This window comes from Aythya fuligula, chromosome 7 (genome assembly GCF_009819795.1).
Source record: "Aythya fuligula isolate bAytFul2 chromosome 7, bAytFul2.pri, whole genome shotgun sequence".
NCBI classification, from domain to species: Eukaryota; Metazoa; Chordata; class Aves; order Anseriformes; family Anatidae; genus Aythya; species Aythya fuligula.
The window spans coordinates 8,665,966-8,689,323 of record NC_045565.1 but is presented as its reverse complement, the minus strand read 5'-3'; the positions used below and the strand labels follow the sequence as shown (position 1 = coordinate 8,689,323).

The 23,358-nt window shown below is 46.0% G+C and overlaps 2 protein-coding genes across 3 annotated transcripts in view; both read left to right on the top strand.

The window, feature by feature from the left end:
* The window catches only part of CHUK (component of inhibitor of nuclear factor kappa B kinase complex), a 31,306-nt gene extending 30,621 nt beyond the window's left edge, over nucleotides 1-685 (top strand). The window contains 1 exon segment of the mRNA XM_032191079.1: nucleotides 352-685. Coding sequence (XP_032046970.1) covers nucleotides 352-378 — 27 coding nt within the window. The 3' untranslated portion in view covers nucleotides 379-685.
* A 113-nt stretch (nucleotides 686-798) lies between these two features.
* On the top strand, nucleotides 799-23,179 carry ERLIN1 (ER lipid raft associated 1). 2 transcript variants are annotated; one of them, XM_032191294.1, is made up of 12 exons: nucleotides 799-980; nucleotides 1,267-1,390; nucleotides 2,726-2,807; nucleotides 3,283-3,329; nucleotides 9,539-9,600; nucleotides 10,552-10,677; nucleotides 11,938-12,011; nucleotides 17,324-17,382; nucleotides 18,420-18,511; nucleotides 18,999-19,088; nucleotides 19,366-19,445; nucleotides 19,650-23,179. In XM_032191294.1, exons 2-12 carry the CDS (start codon nucleotides 1,278-1,280, stop codon nucleotides 19,866-19,868), a joined length of 1,044 nt encoding a protein of 347 aa, XP_032047185.1. In that variant the 5' UTR covers nucleotides 799-980; nucleotides 1,267-1,277; the 3' UTR covers nucleotides 19,869-23,179. The 2 variants fall into 2 exon arrangements, with proteins under 2 accessions (XP_032047185.1, XP_032047186.1); XM_032191295.1 differs by lacking the exon at nucleotides 799-980 and having other exon boundaries at nucleotides 1,322-2,447.
* Nucleotides 23,180-23,358: the final 179 nt, after the last annotated feature.

The following is a 23,358-nucleotide window of genomic DNA, read 5'->3' as shown; positions in this document are numbered from 1 at the left end:
TTTCTTTTTCTTTGGTGTTCTTGCAGTACCTGTACAATCAGTAGGACCAGTAGCACTAGGTTCTGTTCAGACACAGAATGTAATTCCCAAAATCATGTATTCACAGATCGTAATTTCCAAAGCGACTTCACAGTACAGCTTGTGATGTGCCCGAGTGCTGTAATGAGGACAGGGACTTTTGCACAGGAGGCAAACCAAGCAGTGAAATCGGGAGGATTTTTTTAGCTGTTCCCTCAAAATGATTCTTTCGAGGAGAGCCACGCAATAGTGAGAACCCTTCGGTTACTGCCTTGCCCTCAGGCATGGAGCAGCTGCTTCCTTCACCAGCCCTTTCCTTGCTTCTTCTTGCAGGGATTTGACTGGAGTTGGCTGAAGTAGCACTGAGACCTGCCGTGCTGCTGCCTGAAAAGAGGGTACTGGGCTACTGAGGGGCACAGCAGCCCCCTCGCCTCGCCTTTTGGAACCGCAGCCGAGCCGGTGCCAACGGCTGCAACGGACATACGTGCCTAGCAGTGAAGGGGCCTGGCGGCCGTTACCGCATGGAGCTGGGCGGCGCTGCACCGAGGGAGCAGCCGCCGCTGCCGGGCTCTGCGCTGAGGGGACGGGCTGGAGCGGTTCGCGCTGGGGTGCCGTGTGTTTTTAACCCGAGTTTATTGTAAATAAACGCTGCCCCGAGGCCCCCTGCTGCTGTCCTGCCGCTCTGCTCGGGCAACTGTGCAGCGGTCGCGCGCCGTGACGCCATCAGCGGGCGCCTCGTTTGCCGCGCTCTCCCCCTCGGCGGCTTTAGAGTGGGGGAGAGGCGGAGCCTGCGCGCAGGGCGTGGCGGGAGCGGTTGGGCCGCCGGTGCAGCGGGCGCGGCCCGGCCCGGCCTCGCCTTCAACAGGGGGCGCGGCGTCCGGCGGCACGGGCCCGCGCCTGCCTCCAAAAGTACGAGGGCCCGGCGGGCGCCTCCCCCGGGACGGCTCTGCCGGGTTAAACGGGTGAGAGCTGGTCCCGGGTCAACCCGCAGGGAGACGGCGAGGTGTGCGGCTCCCCGGTGTGGGGGGCGTCGAAGGAAGGTCGCGATAATTTGGGGGGCGGAGAGACCGCGCCGGCCGAGGCGGTAACAGCGCTGGGAACGGGGGAGGCCTGCGGGGTGCTGCGGGGGCGCCTCCCGCATCGCCGGCCTAAGCAGGCCCTTTGCTTCCCGTTGCAAAAGGGGCAGCGGGAGGGGAGGCGGGACCCCGGCCCCGCCGCCCGCTGAGCTGTTTTGTGTTTGTCCCGCAGGTGCTGCAAGGATGACCATGGCCCAGGCTGGAGCCGTAGTTGCCGCCGCCACGGGAGTTCTCGTCTTTTTCTTGTACGCCTCCATTCACAAGGTTGAGGAGGGGCACCTGGCTGTGTATTACAGGTACTGTTTCCTTCTAGCACTCTGAAGGTTTCCGTGGATTTTCGTCTATTTTTTTCCTGTTGCTAGGTTTCTTCCTCGGCCCTTGGACCACATTTGGAGGTGATTGCTCCCCTCTGATTTTTTCCCAGGGTTTCGTTCAGAGATTGGCAGGCTGAGTTGTTTCTGCCCTCTTACACGAATGTGGGTCTAGAAAGCCTGTCTGTGTATAGAGCCATTATGAACTTTGGTCTTTCTGAATCCTGAGCTACTTTTCATATCTCTTATGAGATGACTTTTCCGGTCATAACTTGGATCTAAAAGCGTAAAGTCAGTGTTCTTGGTTTACCCAGTCCTTTCCTGTTTGTAGACCCTCTTTCTCTCATGCTGAGTGCTGTTACCTCTGTCCCAGGCCATCCAGAATATTGACTCAGGACCAAGTTTCACAGGGGGCTTGCAGCTGCTGTGGATACTCTTTGCAGAGCAAGAGAGATAGTGGTAGCAGTCACTAAATGCCACTAGTTGACCAGATTTTACTTCAAACTTTAATGAAGGAACAGATGAATTCAGCACCCAGCCTTTCTGATTTTCTTTCTTTTTTTTTTTTTTTTTTCCTGCCGTATTTCTGTTACATCCTTTCTACGCTTCACATTTGCCATCATGGGCCATTTCCTTTGTGCTGCTTTTTCTTTTTATTACAAGCGCGTTGAAGTAGGATGCTGCAGGAGACATTAACGCACTGAGAGGATTCATTACTTAAGAGTTCTGTGTCTCTTGTCTTTTAACTAAATGACCACCCAGGAGACTGTAGATTTGTTTTGTGCTTTGGGTAAGGGACTGTACCGAATGCCTTGTGGAAATTCAAACTGACATTATCACACCAACTGAATTTTTCCATGGTTGCCAGTCAACTATTTAGGGAAGAAAAATATGTATTCTTGAAGCTCTTTGCAATGCTGCCAGTGATGGAGGATTTTAGCAATATCTGCTATCTCTAGAAGTTAATTGCTCACAGGACTGAAGAAAATGATTGTCAAGTGGCAATTGACAAGCATCTGATGCAGAATCAGCTCTTTCATAGGTGAGTTGTGTAGTCAGGGCAGTTCGCTTTATGCTCACCAGCTTGCTGTTTGGTATTGTAGTCTATAAGGTTACAGGCCTGCAGTGACTCCTTCTGAGACACCTTGTGTTGATGCTGCAACTTTGGAGCAGGTGAGTAATGTAATTTGCCCTACCACAGCTGTGACTCCTGGTGTTTTGAACATTCTCTCTCAGAACCAGCACATAGTATTTTCTGTTTGCTTGAATCTTTTCTCCATTTCCCTTTTTTTTCCTGCATTTCTCTTTCTCTCTCTCTAGGGGTGGTGCATTATTAACTAGTCCGAGTGGACCAGGCTACCACATCATGCTCCCATTCATTACCACCTTCAAATCTGTGCAGGTTAGTGCCTCCTCATCTTGGAAGAGGGTGAGTGGGAGCAAACGTCAGAAGGGATAGTGCTGCATAGGGGTGACTTAGGTAACTGGTGTTTCCAGAGAGGCTCAGTGAGTTGGCAGTTGGAGCAACAGCTCCTCAGAAACCCTATGTTCCCACCACCTGGGTGCCCTAGTGCATGTGCCTTGCTTGGACAAGACATGTCTTGCTTCAGGAAGACAGTCTGCATTTGTGGCCTGATTGTTTGCCAGGAGAGTTGCAGGATGTATGAGTAGGGAAATGAGCACAGCTGCATTGTGTCTTCCAAAATGCAGTCAGAACAAAGTCTGTCTTCAGCTCACACCTACAGAAGTCATGAGGGAGGCAGAGGACATGTTTTTGATTCCACATGCCTATGTAATGGTTGTAAGGGACTGGATACTGTGCAATCTTCCTTGGGAATGTGGTGTTTTTCTGAGCACTGGCTGTCTTTTTATTTCAGACCACGTTGCAGACTGATGAAGTGAAAAATGTGCCTTGTGGGACAAGGTACGTTTTTTCTCTGTATTTCTTCAGGTGATGGGCAGATGTCTTCTATTGCATAGCTTGCAACTGTATATATTACTGTGACACAGAGGCTGGAAAGTAAAGGCACCTACCCTAAAATTGGTCCCAAACATGAACACATACATTATACGTGGAAATTAAGCAGAGGTATGGGAGAGAATGTTCTTGCTTTCACTGGAATCTATGTTCAGAGATCATTTGCATTTCCAGTGATATTCTCTTAACTTGTTTTCTTCCCTCAGTTACTCTGCTAACCCGTTGTTGTGCCTTGGACTGCCCTGTGTTTTGCAGTATTTCTAGTCTGAGGCTTGTGGCTCATACAAGTGTTGACTCCAGCAGTGGGCAAAAGTAAATAATGAATGGGAGAATAGGAAGCCTCCCTTCTGATGGGGAGATGGTTCATGTCAAAAACAGCTCAAGAAAATGAGTTTCTTGGGATAGTTGGGGCATTTTTGGAATAAGCATTTCACCTGACGTAAAGGAAGAGGCAGGCTCAAGAGACAGCCTATGCATGGGTGGCCCTTGAGTGCTTCATAATTAAGTTGATCCTTTTATAGTTCCAACAAGTAGAGCAAGAACAGAAGTAGAGAGCAAGTTGAGTTGGGTTGCAGGTTCTGGTTTGTTCATTCATTCTCAAGTTAAAGGGATCACAGAATCTGTTCCTGCAGGATCAATCAAGACCAGTGATTCTTCCTGTGTTTTAACTGTAATGTGTTTTAACTTAATATTTCTGTTGTTGTTGTTGTTTTTTGGTTGGTTGGTTGTTTAAAAACAAACAAACAAACAAAAAAACCCTGCCAGTATGACTTGAGTAATGACACATAGCAACCCTGCTGAAATTGAAAGTTAAACACTAATAACATCCTAAATAAAACAAAGTTGATTTTGATCTCTTTTTCTTCTTAGAATTATTCCTATAGCAAGTCATGAGACATTGCTTGGGCTTAAATATTAAAATTAAATTCTTATGGATTGCTAACAGATCTAAAATTTTAGATCTTAAACTTCTTACAGGAGTGTTTGTAAATAATGCTACTGTTCAGAGCTGCAGCCAGGGCTTTGTTGTTAGGTAAAGAATCTTTGGGTGCAAATGAAAAGCAATTGCTGGAAGAGAAGTAAGACTTGTGATTTTTCCATGTCTTAAATGGCATGGTTAAAAATAAGTCGTCAGAGCAGAGTTTTAAGAATGTGTTTAATGCTAACTTCTTTGGCTTACAAGTATCAATAATATTTCACCTACTGGACTTAGTAAAACAGTGTCACACCTCTGGGCCAGAGACATTGTCCTGGAAGCCATCTCAGCAGACCTAACAGATTTCTGCTGAAGCTTAACCACGGTAGACATACAGTCAAAATTAAACTGTGCTGCTCTGTTCCTGCTTGAGCAGAGACAGTTGTTCTGCAGGTCTGTCATTTAACAGCTAAACTTTGTAGTTTCATATGACAAGTTCATTAAGCTCCTGCTAAGTTTCAGAGTTGCAGAATTCAGTTGTGCACTACAAGTCGTTGTGAAGTTGCAGGTAATACGCATGCTCAAATACACCAAACAGCAGCTGAAGTAGTTCTTAGTAATTGAATATACTTCAGACCAAAGGTCCCAGTAGACCTGTCCATTTTTAAGATGTTATTACTAGAATGAGTTTCTGTATTTTCTTTTATGCATTTAAATTTTCCGCATTTGGAATCAAAAGTCTGAAGCTACTCTGTGCCAAAGGTTTGAATCCAAATTTCTGTAATAAAACATTTGTTTATAAGTAATGAAGGGATCAAATCTGAAATTTTACTATCTAGGCTCAGAGTTTGTTAAAAGAGCAGACCCTAAACACTTAAAAGTTCTGTAATTGTATTCTGAACCATCAGACTTCAAAGGCTGGTTTCTCTTCCACCTTGTTCATGTCCCCTGTATCCTCATCTACATTGGGAAGATTTCCAGTGGCTGTGTGGGTGCCCATCTCCAATTTTTGCCTTACTTGTCCCATTTATACTTTACAGTATTAAATGATTATGTTTAATAGAGGTTTTAAAATATTTTGGCACCAGATGTATGTTTTTCATAAAACAGCTGTCACCCCAGAGACTACATGTAAAACCATTTCACTACAGCAGGTAGGATATTTATGTGCTCTAAGCCATGAAGAAAATCAATTATGTGATTGCCTCTAGCATCTGAGACTTCTGACTTTCCCTGACAAGAAAATGCCTTCTCACTTCCTTGGGAGGTTCAGCAGTTTCCTCAGGGCACATCTCCAAAATAAAGGAGAAATCAGGAGAGCTCAAGAAACTAGTTGTAGAAGAGCAAGGTATTCCAAAGAACTGACTTGAAGAATACTTCACTAAATGTATTACTTGTGCAATATAATAAACAAGTTGAGAGTAGTTTAGTCAAATATTACATGAGAGAATTAGGTAAGTGGCATTTTTCTTGCAAACTTAACTGGAAGGACTCATTCTAAATATTGTACAGGTTTTACCATGCCAAGAAACAATAAATAGTCAAGACACTAAGTAGTATTGTTACCCAGGTAACGTTAGATGTTTTATTTGTATTAACATAGATGTTTTATTTGTAGTATTAGATGTTTATTTGCAAAGGTGTGAGAGTTGTGTTGTGCTTGTGCTGAAGATCCTAGGCAGGAACCCAGAGTGCTAGAGGAATGCTGCTCTAGGATGGATCCCTGTTAGCTAGTCCTGTGGAAAAATGTGTTGTGCAGATTGCAAGTGGATGTGTTAGGTTTATCAGGTCTAACCTTCAAGCCTTGTTTTTGTATGCTGTCATTACCTAACCTTGTCTGGTCTTGTCTGTGGTCAGCTCTAGCAGTGAGCATTGAAGATTTGCTTTTTTTATAGCCTCTTTTATGGCAGCATCCTTAGTTCTTCCCTTGACTTCTCCTGGCCCAGCACAAGCTAAAATCCTGAAATGTATGAGACTAAATTCTACTGAAATGCTTGCTAGTGTATGTCAGTCTCCTGTAGCATCCCCTGTACGTTTTCAACTGTCCTGTAAAGTTAGGGATGGCTTTTTTTTTTTTTTTTTTTTTTTTAACAGTACCCAGAATAAGAGCATCTTGTTTTGTGGCTAGGGCTGACAGGTACTGCTGAAGGTTTGTAGTAGAGACATTGCTACCATGGGTCTCTTTCTAGCAACTTTTCTTGGTTTCATCTCTTAGATGATATAGCAAACTGCCACATGCTTAAACTTCTCCCAGATGCACATAGCCAATGTGCTGATTTTCCTTTCAGACTTCCTACGGACTTCTTGTTCTTCTCTCCCTGACTAAAGAGCCTGCTCAGTTCAGGGCTGCTCTGTCTGACCAACCTCATGAGCAGCTCTGACATGAGGACTTTGGGCCCTGTGAGTCACCACTACAGAGGCTGCAAATTTGAGTGCGTGAGAGGCTGCGGAAACTATGATGCAGAGTTGTAAGCACTGGAGGTCCCTGCGGGAGCTGTACTGTAAGAGTCACCCTGCCTTGCATCTGGCTCTTGTAAATTGAGGTGTTTTTTGAGTGGATGTCAGTTGCTGAAATGGGAAGAGCTTTGTCCTAGATGGCGTTTAAGCTGTAGGTGCTAAAGCAGTTGGATTCTCATCCCAAATCAGTGCATGGTGCTTTGCAAGAACAACTGTCCCCAAACTGCCCAGGATGCTATCTCCTGCAGCCCAGTAGATTACCAGTATCCTCTGTACCAGGCTGTTTGCGAGGAGATCTTGTCTGAGGTGCTCATCATAAGGTCAGTGTGTTACAGTCCAGTTTGGCTCCTGGATCTACATCAGCAAGGTCCAAAAGACCATCAACGCTGCCCAGTGTTAGATGAGATGCTTCAACAGCTGGCTGAACGTAAAACAGCGTTAACTGCTTTGTAGGCTTGCGCCCTCAGTGAGGAAGGAGGTGGCCTGCCTATTCAGCGGGCATACTCGCTTATGCCCCTTCTGTTGACCCACACTGGTGGCTGGGATCCTTGGAAGAGTTATAGATAGTGTTGGTTGGGTTGGGGTCAGCAGGCAGTCCTTTCTGACCTGAGGTGCTAATCACCTCATGCATGCACATGAGGTGATAAGGAATTGCATATGCATGCTGCATAGGAGACAGATTGTATGAGATGTTACCATTTTTCTTCTAATAGCCCCATAAAATTGAAATGCAAAAAAGACCCCAGTATTTAAATGTGCAGCATTGCTCTACTGGGGGATTGCAGTGGATGAAACCCACACTCTCTGCTATGGTTCCTCACCAGGATGTTTTGAAGATAAGCCAAGATGGTAACTGGATTTCCCTGTCCTTGTGGAAGCGTTATGAGGTGACTGGAGCAAATCATTAGGATGAAAGCAGGTTCAGAAAATCCTGCAGAATGATGTTGGAAGTCACTTGAAATGATAAATAGTCATTTTTTTGAGCACAGAGGGACAGAGTGCAGAACAAATGAGATGGAGAAAAATGCACATACCGTGTTGTTATAACTGCTCATATAGCTTGACACATCTGTGAAGGACTTTGAAGGCCTGTCTTAAATAAAAGTAATAATTCTTAAGTAGGAATGACCATGGCCTAGAAAGAAATCTTGAGAAAAAAAAAAAAAGAGAGAAATTCTCCTTAGAGTATTATCTCACCAGGGAATAAGTCTATCTTCAGCTATGAATGTCTTTTCTGCTGGCTTTTACATGTACCTCTCAGCAGACAAGTGCAGTCCATCATCATCTTTTTCAGATAACAGCTTACCGTGAAGCACACTGGTTTGTAGAACAAGCACAGGCTGTGCCTGGCAGACCTCTCCTAAAAGAGCACAGAAATGATGCTCTTGCAATAAGATTTGGCTTAAAACTGGCAAGGTAATTTTTCTGCAGACTTACTTTTTAACTTCATCAGTTAAAAGTTACAAAATAAGAAATCAAGTTTGTTGTGGGGAATACATCTGAGTTAAAACACTAGAGAGTCTTAGTTTGGAGCTGGATAAGATCCACATCTAGAGAGCAGCTGTCTCTTAATGGTTTCTGATAAAACTTCTTCTTTGTGCCCTGCCTTTCAACAGAGGGTAAAACAGAGAGTATCATATTTTAAAAACATGCTCTTCAGAAAGTTAAAAGCTGTTGCAAGTTAGTTTTTTCTACTCTGCAGAGTCTGTGCTTTTTACCTGTGTCATAAACAAGGCCTGAATTTAATGGCATTTAATTTCATAAATTAAAGGTAGGGATGAGCTCTAATAGAGGCTAAGGAGTGAAAGGGAGTGGAAGTACATTGGATGCCGCTTAATGCCTTGGACTGAGAGGCAAGTCTGGAGACCATTAGGATCAGGAGGTCCATGTGCTGATGATGGTTTATTTCCATCTAGTGCCACAGATTTAAAATAAATGGCTAGTGAGTCTTCCTGTGGGCTGGCTCAGAGCTTTCTCTTCTATTTTGGATTGTCACTGCTGTTGCTCTGGAGTATGAGCAGTAGCTCCAGTAGTCTGTTATCATTTGGAAGTGCTCATGGGACCAAGCCCTGCCAGCTTTCTCTGGCCCATCTGACAGTGCCTGGTCTCACCAGGAGGGCCATGGGTTCCTTCCTATCAGCATCTGGAGGTGTGGTTGTTTTTCTGCAGCTGCATTACTGCTGCAGAGCAGTTGTGGTGTGGCATGGTGACACGTGAATGCAAACTAAAATCTCTTACATGCTTTCTTTCTTTCATTTCTGACAGTGGCCTTGTCCAGTTACTGCTGGAGTTAGTGAACTTAAACAAGTGGATTTTCTGTTTAAATGTATTTGCTGTCTAGAAGAGCTGCCATCTGTCTCCAGTTTGTGTAAAACAGAGGCTGCTCTGCTGCTTTCAGTAGGTATACCTGCTGTCTTTGCTGCCTTCCCTTCATTGTGTTGGAATCCAACTTTCTGATGGTTGCAGCTACATTCCTGTTTGAGGTTATTTTCCTTCTGTTGGTTGAGTAGGAGATAAGGTGAAGTGAAAGCTGCCTTGCAGACTTGTTGAAACAGGCTTTTGATTTATGCAGAGAGAGGGACCAGTCTGTGCAAAGCTGGGGCTTGCTTGCTGCCATCTGATTGCAAAATGCTCGAGAGGTCAGAATTGTCCTGGGTAAAAATTAACTGCAAGTTTCCAACAGAGTTTGGTAAAAAAGTGAAAAAAGACAACTTTGCTTTAAATGCAAACCAGTGTTAACAATTTAATTAGTAATTCATTAACTCTTCTTTTTCACTTGTAGTGGCGGTGTTATGATCTACATTGACCGAATAGAAGTTGTGAATAAATTGGCACCATATGCAGGTATTTTCCTGTCCTGTTTCAACAAGCAGCACTGTGACTGTTTTCACTCATCCTCTAGCAGCTCTGTCTTGGTTTGCAGCACTGCTTCCTTTTTTTCTGTCTTAGTACCTTTGTGGTTACCAGTACTTAGTTTCATGTTTGTGTCTGCAAGCTTTTCAAAGAGCCATAGATTTGCGGAGATGACAATAAGTTCTAAGACTGCTTCTCCCTTGAAGGATTTTATACCTGGGTATGTTAGGCTGCTTGTGGCAAGTGCTAGAGCAATCCTATTTCTTGGAGCTGAAGAGAAGGGAGACCTGTGAAACTCAGCGTACACAGCAAAGCTCCCAGCTGCTTGCCAGCTCAACAGCTGAGACCATTACAAAGGCAAAGCCCATACAGGAGCCTCTTACCTTATTTCACCAGCTGCCAAACCCAAAGACCCAGACAGCTTTTTTTTCAGCAGCATAGTTTAATGCAAAACTCTTGTGTTACTGAGGCGTTTTTCATGTTACAGTTGTAGGAATGATGCTTTTTGTCATTTTTTTTCTAGTGTCCTTTCCTATACATGTGGGTCCTGAACAGGGGCCATTTTTTTTTATGTTGATCATAAACCAGGATAATGTTTGACAAAATATGTTGCTGTATTGACTCATCTCTTTGAAGTCATATAACTCCAGCAGTGCTTGTGGAGAGGACCGCTGTGGGTTTCTCCTCTGACCTCCCTCCCACTTGCTGCAGGCATATCATGAACAGCCGGTCTGGGCAGTTGTGACTGTGTCCGACCAAGTCCTGACACATCCAAGGATGGATGTCCCCTAACTCTCTGGTGACCTACTGCTGTACTAGTTTCCTGATGTCTTGAGCTGTCATTTTGATGTTCAGGCATTGCAGAAAGCAGTACTTGTCAACAGAGTCACTGGATGTGATCGATGCTGGTGGTGAGCTGAGATAATTCTCTTATTTCCTCAGTGTATGATATTGTGAAAAATTACACTGCGGACTACGATAAGACCTTGATCTTCAATAAAATTCATCATGAGCTGAATCAGTTCTGCAGTGCTCATACTCTTCAGGAAGTATACATCGAGCTGTTTGGTAAGTGGATGGCAGCCGGACACACCTACCAAGGTCTGTGTAGTCTCCCTCTTCTGTTGTGGAATATGTTACAACAGTTTCATGTGAGCAAACAGCCTCTGTACTGAAGTTGTAGTCTAGAAACCATCTCCTTATATATCTGTATGCCACTTCCTTTGTAGCTTTACTCCTTAATGATTTGGATTTCTTTGTCTTACCCCATCTATATGTGGGATTTGATTTGTCCTCTTCCACTTAGGACTGAATTCTGGATATACTAAGTAGCTCTCTGCTATTGTGCATGGAGTCGTGCTCATTGTTTTCATTATGATGATGCTTCTGTCTTGTTCGCTTACATTTTAAGCCTCCGTTCTGTTGCTGCATTAACTTCTTTACTTAAAAAGCTTAATTCTGACTGTTGGCAGGGAAGAGCCAGAAGGACGTGCTTGCAGTTCATTGCACTGCTCTAGTTTTTTCACAAGGGGTATCAGTCATTCAGGAATTATCCCATTTAATGGTCTGCTCCTGGGATCCAATGCCCTGACCTTGGCATATGCCTGTGGATCCAAAGGCATAACAGCATAATGTTCCTTCTTAAGGGAAGGAGGAAGGGAAAACGGATTTATCACTTTGGAAGGTGAAAGGCTGTCAGACTTCTAATGTTAAGAAACAGTAGATCTTTGAATGCTGTACTTAGACTTGCCAAATATCTGTAGTCAGAGAGGAATTTTCTGATGGTATGTGCAGTTTAATCCCATTGTTACTGTCCAGTTTAGTGGAAAAATCTTCCTGGAGCTTGGAAGTGACAAATACATTTTTTTTTCAGTAGCAAGTATTGGATCCTGCATGTCCCTCAAGACCAGAGCTTGCTGCTGGCAATGGGATTGGCATGGCTCTGGCTAGGGAGGGATGGGCTTCTGCTGTGGGCTCTGGGTATGTTTCCTTTCTGAGAAAAGCCACTTACCCTCAGCTCAGGTATCATGAATTCATCAGTAGTTTAACTTTTCCATAGGCACTAGTGTGTGGTTCTTACAGCTCTCCTCTTGGGAATATTTTCCAGGGAGTATAGGAAAGGAAGCAATGTACTCAAAAAGTCTTTTTATCTTGCACCATAGAGATGCCTCTTCAAAGCCAGCTGACTTGTTGTCACACAGAGAAATGATGATAAACACTGAAATGGAGATAATATGATGGAGATAATGGAGATAAATGATGGAGAATGGAAATAAGTGGAGAAATGGTGATAAAAGCTAACTGGTCTCTCTCTTGTCCTCCAAACAGATCAGATAGATGAGAATCTGAAGCTGGCCCTGCAGAAAGATCTCAATGTCATGGCACCAGGTCTTACTATCCAGGTAGGTTCCTTGCCTAACAAAACATATTTTTTTCTACCTCTTATTTGCTCATGTTTTACTGTATTGATGAAGTTTCTTGCTTCTGTTTTCCACCTCGTGAAATAGTTGAACCTGGAGATGTGAGGTTTGTCAGTTGAAGACTGTCCATGTGACAGTTACCACTTTGAAATGCTATGAATCCTGATTGATTTTCTGTTTAATGTTAGAAAATCATCTTTAGTCTTAGTCAGGCTATGGGACCTGCCAGCTTTTTGTCATGTTGAAGTTCAGGGCAACTGACTGGGAAAACCTTAGGCTTGCAAGGGCTAAAATGGAAGTCTCTGGAAACTTTCACTGTGGGGAAGAAAGAAACTAAATCTGTTTTGCTATTTTTATTGCGACATTTAGCTAAGCTGGCTGTGCAGGGACAGAGAGCCTCCCTTTGACAGCATATGAAGTGCTGCAATAAATACTGCTTTCTGCTTTAAGGTTTATTTTTGCCATAGGCTGCTCTGTTGACAAGAGTCAGCCACAGACAGTATCTTACCAAAAAAGATGAGATGGCTCTGCTCTTCCAAATATCCAACTGTACATTGCTCACAGCATTCCTATGGAAGATTTTCATAAAACAAAATTACCATCATGATTAAAAGCTCAGATCTTTTCTTATTATTTTTTAATAATTCATAGAATCATAGCATGGTTTGGGTTGGAAGGGACCTGAAAGATCATCTACTTCCAGGCCCCCTTCCACCAAACCAGGCTGTTCAAAGCCCCATCTGGGCTGGCCTTGAGCACTTCCAGGGATGGGGCATGCACAGCTTCTTGGGACAATCTGTGCCACTGCCTCACCACCCTCATAAGTAGAGAGTTCTTCCTTACATCTAATCTAAATCTGCCATCTATTAGTTTAAAGCCGTTACTCCTTGTCCTATCACTACACTTCCTGATAAAGGGTCCCTCCCAATTCATTATTGCAAAGGTGGTATTAGAGGGATTTAACAGCATTTATTTCAAGGTCCTATTAAAACTAGTTAATGTAGATGAAACTTTGACGACTCCTCCAAGTTGCTTGATAAAAAACTTTATTTCCTAGTGGAGTGGAACGTTGACCACAGTCTGAAGAGTTGGAATTGCTAGTTAGTCAAGGGAAATGCTTGTCCTGCTCTGCTTTGCACTGGTGCAGCCTCACCTCAAGTACTGTGTGCAGTTCTGGGCACCACAGTACAAAAAGGACATGAAACTGTTGGAGAGTGTCCAGAGTAGGGCTACAAAGATGCTGAAGGGCCTAGAGGGGAAGATGTCTGAAGAGCAGCTGAGATCATTTGGCCTGTTTAGCCTGGAGAAGAGGAGGCTGAGGGGAGACCTCATCGTGGCCTACAGCTTCCTCGCAAAGGGGAGTGGGGGGGAAGGAGTTGATCTGTTTTCTTTAGTCACTAGTGATAGGACCCATGGGAATGGTGTCAAGCTGAGGCAGGGAAGGTTTAGGCTGGATATCAGGAAGAGGTTCTTCACTGAGAGGGTGGTCACACACTGGAACAGTCTCCACAAGGAAGTAGTCACTGCACCAAGCCTGTTGGAGTTTAAGAAGTGTTTGGACTGTGCTCTTAGTCACATGACCTGAATTTTTGGGTAGACGTGTGTGGTGTTGGACTCTATGATCCTTACAGGTCCCTTCCAACTCAGGATATTCTGTGATTCTAAGAGAAGCGGAGGCCAGTGGATAGTAAGAAGGTGTCTAGGGACAGTGTCATAGGGCAGGCTTTTGCACTTTCCTTCAGATAGCAGTACATTCTTGGGCTTTTCCTATGTGTCTGGACACAAATGGGTGCATCTTGGGAAACAAAAATGTGCAACTGGAAACGCTTGCCTGTTTGCAGTCCCATGGCTTGTTGGGGATAGCTCACGAGATGAGATACTGTGTAAGTGAAGACTAGGCAAACACTGGGTATGGTGTGGTCCTTCTCTGCTACAGACTTTCACCCTAGCTGGGTGACGAATGAAGTAGATAAAGCTGCATGAGGAAAACCAAAGGAAGCATCGTTATCACTAGAACTCATGGAGAGCTTTAACCACTGACATATTTTTTGGAAGGGCAGAAAGGGTTGGCTGCAGGCAACACCAGATTTTCTGAAGGGCATTGAATACATATTTTGGCATGGGTATGGATGAACACAGTGCTCCCAACTGAGTTGAAAAGTGAAAAGCCTACAAAAGGGGATAGGTGAGCTGGGGCTTGGACTTAATGGTGGATGTTCAGGGTAACATAAAGGGCTTCAGAGGTGCATCCAAGCGAGAGGAAGCCTCAAGAAGCTGTAGGCCTACTGTACTGTGGGGCAGAGGATGTGGTGGCTAAGAACATGGAAAAGGCTCACGTACTTGGCACCTTCTTTGCCCATCGCTTCTTTCCAGCATGGCTTGCCCTCAGACTGCCCAGGTCCTTACCCTGCTGCCAGAATCTGCAGAGGTAAAGCATTGCCTGCAGTAGAAGACATTTGAGCATAGAAACCACTTAGGCAGATGGGAATACACAAATGGGTGGAACCAGGGGTGATGCTGCATCCAAAGGGTCTGAGTTGCTGCCTCCTGACATTGTGAAGCTACTCACTTATCTTTGAAAGGTTACAGCCAGCAAGGGAGGTTCCTAATAACTGTGAAAAGGAATCTTTGACCATGTTTGAAAAGCCACACTTCTGGAAACCAGTCTTTGTTTTGGTGCAGGTGGTATTACAGAGGTAGAAGTAATATACCCCTATGCAGCCTGCTGTGGCTGGGAGCATGAGGGAGTTGCTTCGAGGAGAGCTTTCTGCATGCAGAACCTTTCCAGGAACTTGGAAAGGCTTTGTTCCTGTTGGGAGCTTAAAAAAAGTCCTTTAGCTGAAAGATGTTCTGGTCTTAAGTACCATAAATCTGCTTGCTTTGCTTGTTTAGAGAAGCAGCAGTTGTTCCTGAGTGTCTTGTGATGCCATGCTGGCTGCTTCTCTCCAGGCAGGATGCATGTAACAGGGTTGAAGTACCTGTCATACAAATGTTTCCCTTTCTCTTACCACCTGCAAAGACTTGTTTCAGATGTGCCCATGTGATGTTCCCCTCTGTGGAAGTTTAGATCTGTTCTTTGCAGATTTGCTGGCCCCAGAGAGAAGTGAGCAGCAGGTTCGGTGCTAGACCTGCAGTGGAGCTGGAACAAGAGGGTTGTGAAACCATTGTACTGCCATGGACTGTGTTAATCTGCATCTTGCAAAGGTCCCTAATGAACCAGGCAGCACATGGGCTGTGTTATAAATGAAGTCTCAACTCAATCTGAATTTAGTAATATTTATAAAAGGAATATTTATAAAAGGCAAGTAAACAGTGCTGGGTGCGTGGGGAGTCTATGCTCTACCAACACACACACACGAACATAACTTTTAATCGGCTTTTACATACTAAACCCGAGTACACCTATACATATGTACAATCAGGAAAAGTAACAAACAGTCCTTTAAGTCTATTACTATTAATGTCCATGACTGGGGGAGCATAGTTGGCCTGGTTGAAGTGCTCCCATATCTTCCATGACTTACAACAGTCTCCATTTTCCATTCCTTCTCTTGATTACAAACACCAGAGAATTCCAGGGCTAGTCGTGGGAACAATATGTCTTGCTTTAAGTTGTCAAGCAACTCGGCCTTTGAGCCTTATATATCCTATTCTTTCCGGATTGAAGGAAAACATACCCATCTCCTTTTTAAGGCCTGGGTCAGAAGGCACGTCCAGGTCACCAGGGGGTGTAACAGCGAAAGCCTTTGATGGCTGTAGCAGCAGAGGGGCCGATGGCGTAGCAGTCAGATCAGTGAACGAGCCTGCAGCTCCCTCACTGTCTGGCAAACTACACGTTTCTGACTGTGGCCCCACACGGCTCTTTAAGGCCTCAGAGACTGCTCGCCAGGTGCCGAGCAATCCCACTGTAACCTTGTCGTTTTTACTTGCAGAGTCCCACACCTTGACCTTAATTTGGTCCCATATTTCAGGATCATAAACTGTCTGATTGTTACCAGGACAGTCTTTGTTTCTAAGGAGTATGATTCCCCGTAATGCACAACTGCTTACCAGCGAGGGGCAGTTGTGTGCGCAGCTCCGCTTCTCTCAGCTTGACCTTCTTCCCAGCTCCGGTGTGCCTATTTCCATCGACTTTCTGTAGGAGCTTCTCTGAGAAGGTTGCTGAGTTTGGCCGAACCTATCATCATGAGGTGATCAATGTGCCTGTTCCCGTCCTGGTCTCTGTTCTGCTAGCCTGTCCCTATTCATTCCTTTTTATCTTGAGGACAGGTTCCCCTCTTACACCCTTCGCCCCATAGCAGTTCTTTTCAAAACAACTTTTCATTGCTCACACAACTTGGCCCAGTAACAGCAAACACCCAGCAACTTCCATGCTGTAATGGCTGGAGAACAAGCAACCCAAGACTGCATGGCATCTCCTGAATCACCCTTTTTTGTTCCCTCTAACCTCTCTTACACTCCTGATGGCCTCATCGTTAAGAGTCTGATGTTATCATCAACCATGGGGCTTGCTGACCCCTGTGGCCACACTCCCAAATCTCCCCCTTCTTTATTAATATCAACCATCTTATTGACACAAATTATTACTCCGTATATCACAGCTGGGAGGCATCAGCTCTTGGTCTTGTCTCTAGATGTTTCCTTCCTGTTTCAGAGGAAGCCCTCTGCAGAGCAGCTCAGCAACTGGCTCTGCCTCTTGCCACGTGGTATCAGTATTGCCATGCAAATCGTTCTTGGTGATCAGCGGTCACATGCAGCAGCTGTGCCCAGTTGCCACATGCCCTGCTGCTCTCCTGTGTCTTCGCTGCAATGTCTGTCATTGCATGGTAGCTTCTGCAAGCTTTTCTCCTAGAAAACTCATTACTGAGCTTGTGGCTCTGCCTCTGTTTGCAATTCTTACTCCTGCAATTTAATTTCATTGGGTTGGTGAACCTCTTTCTTGAGCACTATTTTGGGAACTGTTGTCTGGTGATGCTTGAGGAGTCTTCCCATCTGTGGGATGTAGAGCTGGGCTTCTAGCAGAGTTGGCGAACCTCTTTAGGAGTCTTTTCCACATTCATTACTTGATCACTTTGGTTTCATTAAAGGTACAGAGACAGGAAATAAAATGTAAGGTACTTGTCTGGAAGTGGTTGTACTCAACTGTCTTGTACACAAGGACTGGAATCCTCTATGTGTGGTCTTGGGTTAATTTGAAGATGTCTGGTTTTGCAAAGACATTTCATAGCTATGCAGATCTCGTCAAAATGTTTAATCTAAAATGCACCCACTTTTTTTTTTTTTTTTCTTTATAGGCTGTTCGTGTTACGAAACCCAAAATCCCAGAAGCCATCCGAAGAAATTTTGAGCTCATGTGAGTAGCAACACCTAAAACTGTATGAATTGGTTTGGAAGGCTTATGCCTTCCACCCTGTGTATTGTTAGAAGACTCTAACCTCGCGTTCAGAAGGTGAGAGGTGGACTCTAGCCAAGCAGTTGCTTGGTTAGGTACACCTGTGCAGTCTTTTTCCATTTTCATATCTCTTTCACTCTGAAGCCTTTTAGCCTTTCATGGTTATTAGATGGTTAGTCTGTAGCAAGGCTACATTACTACTCCCTTTTGGAGGGGACACTAATCTATAGAGAACCTGTAGAAGATTGATAAACCAAATTCAGGGTTCTGGAGTCCGTGTGCTTTGCTTGCAAGGTCCTGTCTGCAAACTTAAAGAATCATAGAAAGATTTTAGTTTGATACAGACCTGTGGAGATCTCTTGTCCAAACCCCCTCCCAAAGCAGGGCCAACACCACAGTTCCTTGGGGCTGTGTCCCAGAGCATCAGGGTTGTCTCCAAGGACAGAAATGCCCTGCTTGCATGGGAAGGGCTGTCTCCTCGGGGCTGTGTGGTGCTACAACTTGTGCCGGTGCCTCCAGTGCTCTCACTGTACCCCTGGGAGCAGGGTCTGCCCACAGCATCTCCAGGACCCCCTTGGGCCAGAGGAGATGCCCTCAGGACCCTGGTGCCTCCTTGCCTGCAGCTGAGTAAGCCCTGCTTCTGCATCCTGGCCACACATACCCACCCCCCCCCACGTACGTGTTTTCCACCCACCATCACCAGAACCTCCCTGGGTTTGCTTCTGTTTGTTGATGTCTCCCTTGCAGTGGGGGGACTCAAACCATATGCAGTGTCCAGATGTGGCCTCACCAGTGCCAAATAAAGAGGAGGAATAATCTCTTCCATTGATCTGCTGGCAATTCATGTGCTCGTGCAGCTGAAGATAGAGCTAGCCTTCATTGCTGCAAGGGAATGCTACTGACATCTGGTCAACATCTTCCCACCCAGGCATCTACTGCCCTTGTTTGCAGAACTGCTCCCCTACTGTTTTCATGTGATGTTGTCTTTTGCTGTGCAGGGAAGCTGAGAAGACCAAGCTGCTCATTGCAGCCCAGAAGCAGAAGGTAGTAGAGAAGGAGGCAGAGACAGACCGAAAAAAAGCACTTATTGGTAAGTGAGCAGTCAGTACCAGCAGACTGGGGCTAGACAGTTTTCTCTGAAAGCTGCACCAACAGTCAGAGACGGTAGAAAACAGGAGTGTTTATGTTGCTGTATCTACTTCCCACAGCAGCAGAGCAACGAGTGCCTCCATCCTACAGCACGGCTGCTGCTGGAGTAGATCAAGAGTTAACAGTTCTGCCAGCAGAACTGATTGGGCTTTAAAATGTCCCCAAGTCAGGGAACATTGACATATTTGTAAAGGGAGGGGGTCAGCCAGTTCGGTACTAGACGCATCAGCACTATTGTCATTCTATAACTGTTTCTTGAAGCATAAACGCACTGAACCTATACAGGACCATAGGACCCAAGCAGAAAGGGAGGCAGCGGAGGGCAAATCACTTGCATGGCAGCATGTCCCTGACCATGTCTGGAGTCAGGGTGCTAATGCTTAGGCCTTAAGAAGTGAATATCTGAGATGAGCCTGTTGTGATTGCAGAGGCAGAGAAGGCTGCTCAGGTGGCCAGGATTCACTATCAACAGAAGATTATGGAGAAGGAAACTGAGAAGCGAATTTCTGAGATTGAAGGTAACCATAGTGCTGGCATGCTGCTGGGGGGCATCTTTCAGCCTAAGGGTGGTTGTGGGTTGAGAAGCCTCAAACTGGGCTCGCAAGCGGTACTGCCCTACAAAAATAATAAAGGGTGCAGTAGCGTGAGATCACCTCTCCAAGAAGCCAGAAGTGGAGGTGCCTAGCAGCGGAGCTGTCGCAGGTACACCTGGGTTAGTTTGTGCCATGCTGGGCACGCAGTATTTGTTCACTTCCTAATGCTTCTTTTCCTGTCCATCCTCTGTTGCTGTGTTAGATGCTGCATTCTTAGCAAGAGAGAAAGCAAAAGCAGATGCAGAGTATTACACTGCTCGGAAGCTGGCTGATTCCAACAAGGTGAGCACTTGAAAGCTGGTCACGAGAGGACTTGCTTACTCTTTTTCTCTGCACAGACTAGGTTAAGGTGGGCAGCATTGAAAAAAAACACACTAGATTTAACAGCCCACATTCCAGTTTCCAGGAGGCAGCTACCTGAGATGAAATCTAATGATGCCAACCCTAGAAAATTGTCTCTTACAGTCTCTGGTTTCTTTTTTGTAGCTGAAACTTACCCCAGAGTATCTGGAACTAATGAAGTATCAGGCGATAGCTACGAACAGCAAGCTGTATTTTGGTGACAGCATCCCCAGTGTGTTTCTGGATTCCTGTGCCTTTCAGCAAGCTGAACTGAGGACTGCCCAAGACACCAGCCTTTCTTCACAGGAAGGTCCAGACACCTCTGCAGAAAGCCACCTCAAACCAAAGGAAAGTACTGGCTGACAGGGGTAGAAAGAGACCTGGTGTAGCTTGACAGCTTACTCAGCTGTGAATGGGGATGTTGCCCTGTGCTGGTGGGGCACGTGTGGCGTATGTGGACATCTTGCATATAGGTGGCAGTTGGGTTGATTTTCTTCTAGCAGCACATTGCAAGTGCTCTGCCTCTTCCGTTTCTTCCCTATTAAATTGGTGCTTCCAAATGAGGGATAATTCTGTACTAACATACCTATACTGGAATATTAAAAGACGGTCACCAGGAAAGCCTTCTGCAGTAGGTGCAATTATTTAGCAAGCATTACCCTTGAGGTAGGATATTTGGCTTTGAGTGAAACGTGGCTGCACACTGGTTGTGCCACAGTGCTCTCGCTGAGGCTAAGCAGTTTTCCTTCGTCTTGCTGGGGAAGCTTCACTTTGTGGACTCCAAGGCAGATTTATGCTTACGGGACACAACTCTCCTCAATATCTCTGTAGTTGGCCAGCAGAGGCTGCCTGTTCTTGCTCAGAGCAATACCCAGCAAGGAGTGGTTTGGTGTGGAATAGTTTATTTGAATAGGATCTGCATAGCCATTATCTTTTCCTTTCCTGTAGGCAGTGGAAAGTAGATAACAACTCAGAGCAAGCAGTCTCTGATGGGGTTCTGTAACGCCCCTTCTCCAAGCAAGAGCCTTATGTTGGGTGGCCATGACTGACTGCAGTATACTTCATCTGGGTGGCTGCGTCTCACCTTGCTCCATAAACCAGTGTGTGGAACACCTCAGAGCAGCTGGTTGGGAACAGAGGGTCCAGAGCTGGGAAATCATTGGTCAGATTGCAGCTTCCCTCTAGGTCTTTTCACCACAGAAAGGGTGCTGAATTTACACGGCTTTGCCTTGCTGCAAAGCAAAGGGAGAGAATTGATGAGAGATGCAAGAAATTCTTGGGGTGGAGTGCAGGAGTCTTATCATTATCCTGCTTCTTAGATGGACTTCTGTTACAGACCACTGCCAGGCAGATAACCAGGTGCCTGAGGTCAGCAGGCAGCCTTTCCAGCCCAGTGCTGCTTTGCACTCTCCATCCCACTTGTGCAGTTGACCCTGCTCTGCAGCAGATTGATTCCTCAGCTGCAAAGCTGGCAGGGCATTGCCACTTCCCAGAGCAGCATTCATCACTCCAAGAAGCTGGACTGGCCTTGTACATCCTTGACCAGCTGTAGTGGGGAGTCTGTCTCCAGTCTCACAGGCACTGGCTGGGCTTTGCTGCCTCACAGGTTTTTGACTCATCAGCGATGCTGGCGGGATGACCTCCTGCTCTGGCATGTGTCATGATGTACCCATTTCCCTGCTCCCTGTGTATCACTTCAGGGTGAGAGAAGAGGCATGCAGCAAAGGTGAATTTCCTTGTGGGGGATGAAATCTGTTTGTATAATCTGCTTTCCTCTTTTCTTCCATGCTCCCCTTTGCCTATGAGGATGTGCTTGTTTCTAGAACCTGTTTCTTGTTGTGTTCTGTGACAGTCTCAGAAGATGATGTCTGGAGAAGCCACTGGCAAGGACCTGAGCCAGAAGGCCATGCCCCTGCTTGCAGTGCTGTCTGCCTCTTAACCCACCGCATGTTCAGAGACCACCTCTCCTCCATGTACCTTGGATATCTGTATGTTCCCGCTTTTCTGTCCCTAGCACCATCTACAGTCTTCTGGCAAGGGAAGGAACTCACTTAGCTTTTGCCTTGGTGGAGCATTCAACCCAGAATGAACAACATGAAAGTGTCTGCTAATGATCTCCCCAGGTAGTTGTGTGTGTGTGTTAGTTCTTCCAGTGCTATTTTGCTTATACTGTTTAGCTTTGTTGGCTGAAAGGATGGTGGTGTCACCCCCTGAGGAAGTTCAGTAACATAGGGTGCCTTACCATTTCTCAGTTCCTGCCCAGCTGCTGCTCATCCATCTCTGGAGTAGAGCAGGGATGTTTTAACCCTTTCTTTCCTCCATCTGCAGACTCCCAATGCCTAGTTACTACTCTGCTTCAGGATGCATGTGCATGGCACATGGGTTGCATGCCTCTGTGCAACTTACAGATGCAGTGCTTGGGGACTGCCAAGCAGAGCTTTTGCAGGGGGAGCTTGTCTCTTTGCTGCCAAAGGCTTGAGCAAGCAGTGTCCTCCTGCTGCAGAGCAGAGATGTAAAGGTGCTAATGGCTAGGGATTGCTGAGGGCCCTGAGGACTCCTCTTGGAGGTGGAGAAGCAGGAAGGGTGCTGAAATCCCATGGCTGGTGATGGGAGAGGAACAGGCAGGCACAGGGTTAGCCTTTCTAAAACTGGCAGGGCCTGCCCCTGGGGAAGGGTACAAGCCAGAGGCGGGATGGCAGCATGCTTTGTGTCTGTGGTGTTTGGAGTGGCTCCTGGAAGTACTCTCGGATTTACAAGACCCCCCTTTTCCCTGTGGGAAGGCCTTTGAGGAGCCAGTGGAGACACATATCAGTTCTTCAGTGTTGCTGGCTTGCAGCAGTCGCTTTGCAGCAGAAACACAGCCTCTCCTCGTCAGTTTGGTTGGCTTCTGAGATGAATGCTGACTTTCTGTGAACAGAAACCTTCCTTAGAGAGGTGACAGAATTGCCTGGGATTAGGCATTGCGTAGTGCTGGCATCAGACCCCAGGGGTCATGCCACAGGTGAGCAGACAAAGGTGGGTTATGCTAGCCTGGAGGTGCTGGGGAGTAAGGGCATCAGGGGACCTTGAGCTGACACCAAGGCAGCTTGCAGATCTCTACAGCAAAAGACCCCCACACAGGGAGAAGGGTAGCTAGTGCAGGAAGGGTTGAGCCATCTCCTGCCCCTGCAGCCATCCAGGTGTGTGTGTGGGTTTGCCTCCAGTGGCTGTCACTCTGGCTAAATGTTGTCCCCATCTGGCTAGGTGTGCATCTGCCACCTCCACCCTTTGTCTTATGGATGGGTTATCGATGCTCTTGGGGTTTGAGATCCTGCAGCAATATCTGCATGATGCTCAGTGCCTTGCACAAAAGCCTCCATCCCCACTTGATGGAGGAGCCTGAGTGGATGTACAAAGGGTGAGGTGCCATGGCTGGCAGCTGAATGAGCACCGTGACACCTGGGATGGGCTTTGCTTCTCACTCAGCCGGGAGGGCTGAGTGAGAATGTGGATGTAATGGGGAACATGGCTTTGAACTGTTTTTTCTCTGTTCAAAAGGGCCTGCATGCTGTTGTGACTAGAGGGGCTTGCTCCTTCATCAGCACCTTCTTTATAAAAAGCACTATACATATGTTCAAGTTTACATGCACAGTGTTGTGTTCTTTTTATAAAACAATAAAACTATTTTGTTACCATTTCTTTGGTGGCTTTGTGTGTCTTAGAGCTGGTGTCGCTTTTTCCTGCTCACACAGCAGTAATGCTGCCTCTGGTGTGTCTCCTGTTGACTGCAACACTGGAAGCCCCTCAAGCATCCCAAGCTCAAAGAGAACCACAGGACGGTGGAGCTGTGCAGTGAACACGGTATTTACAGCTT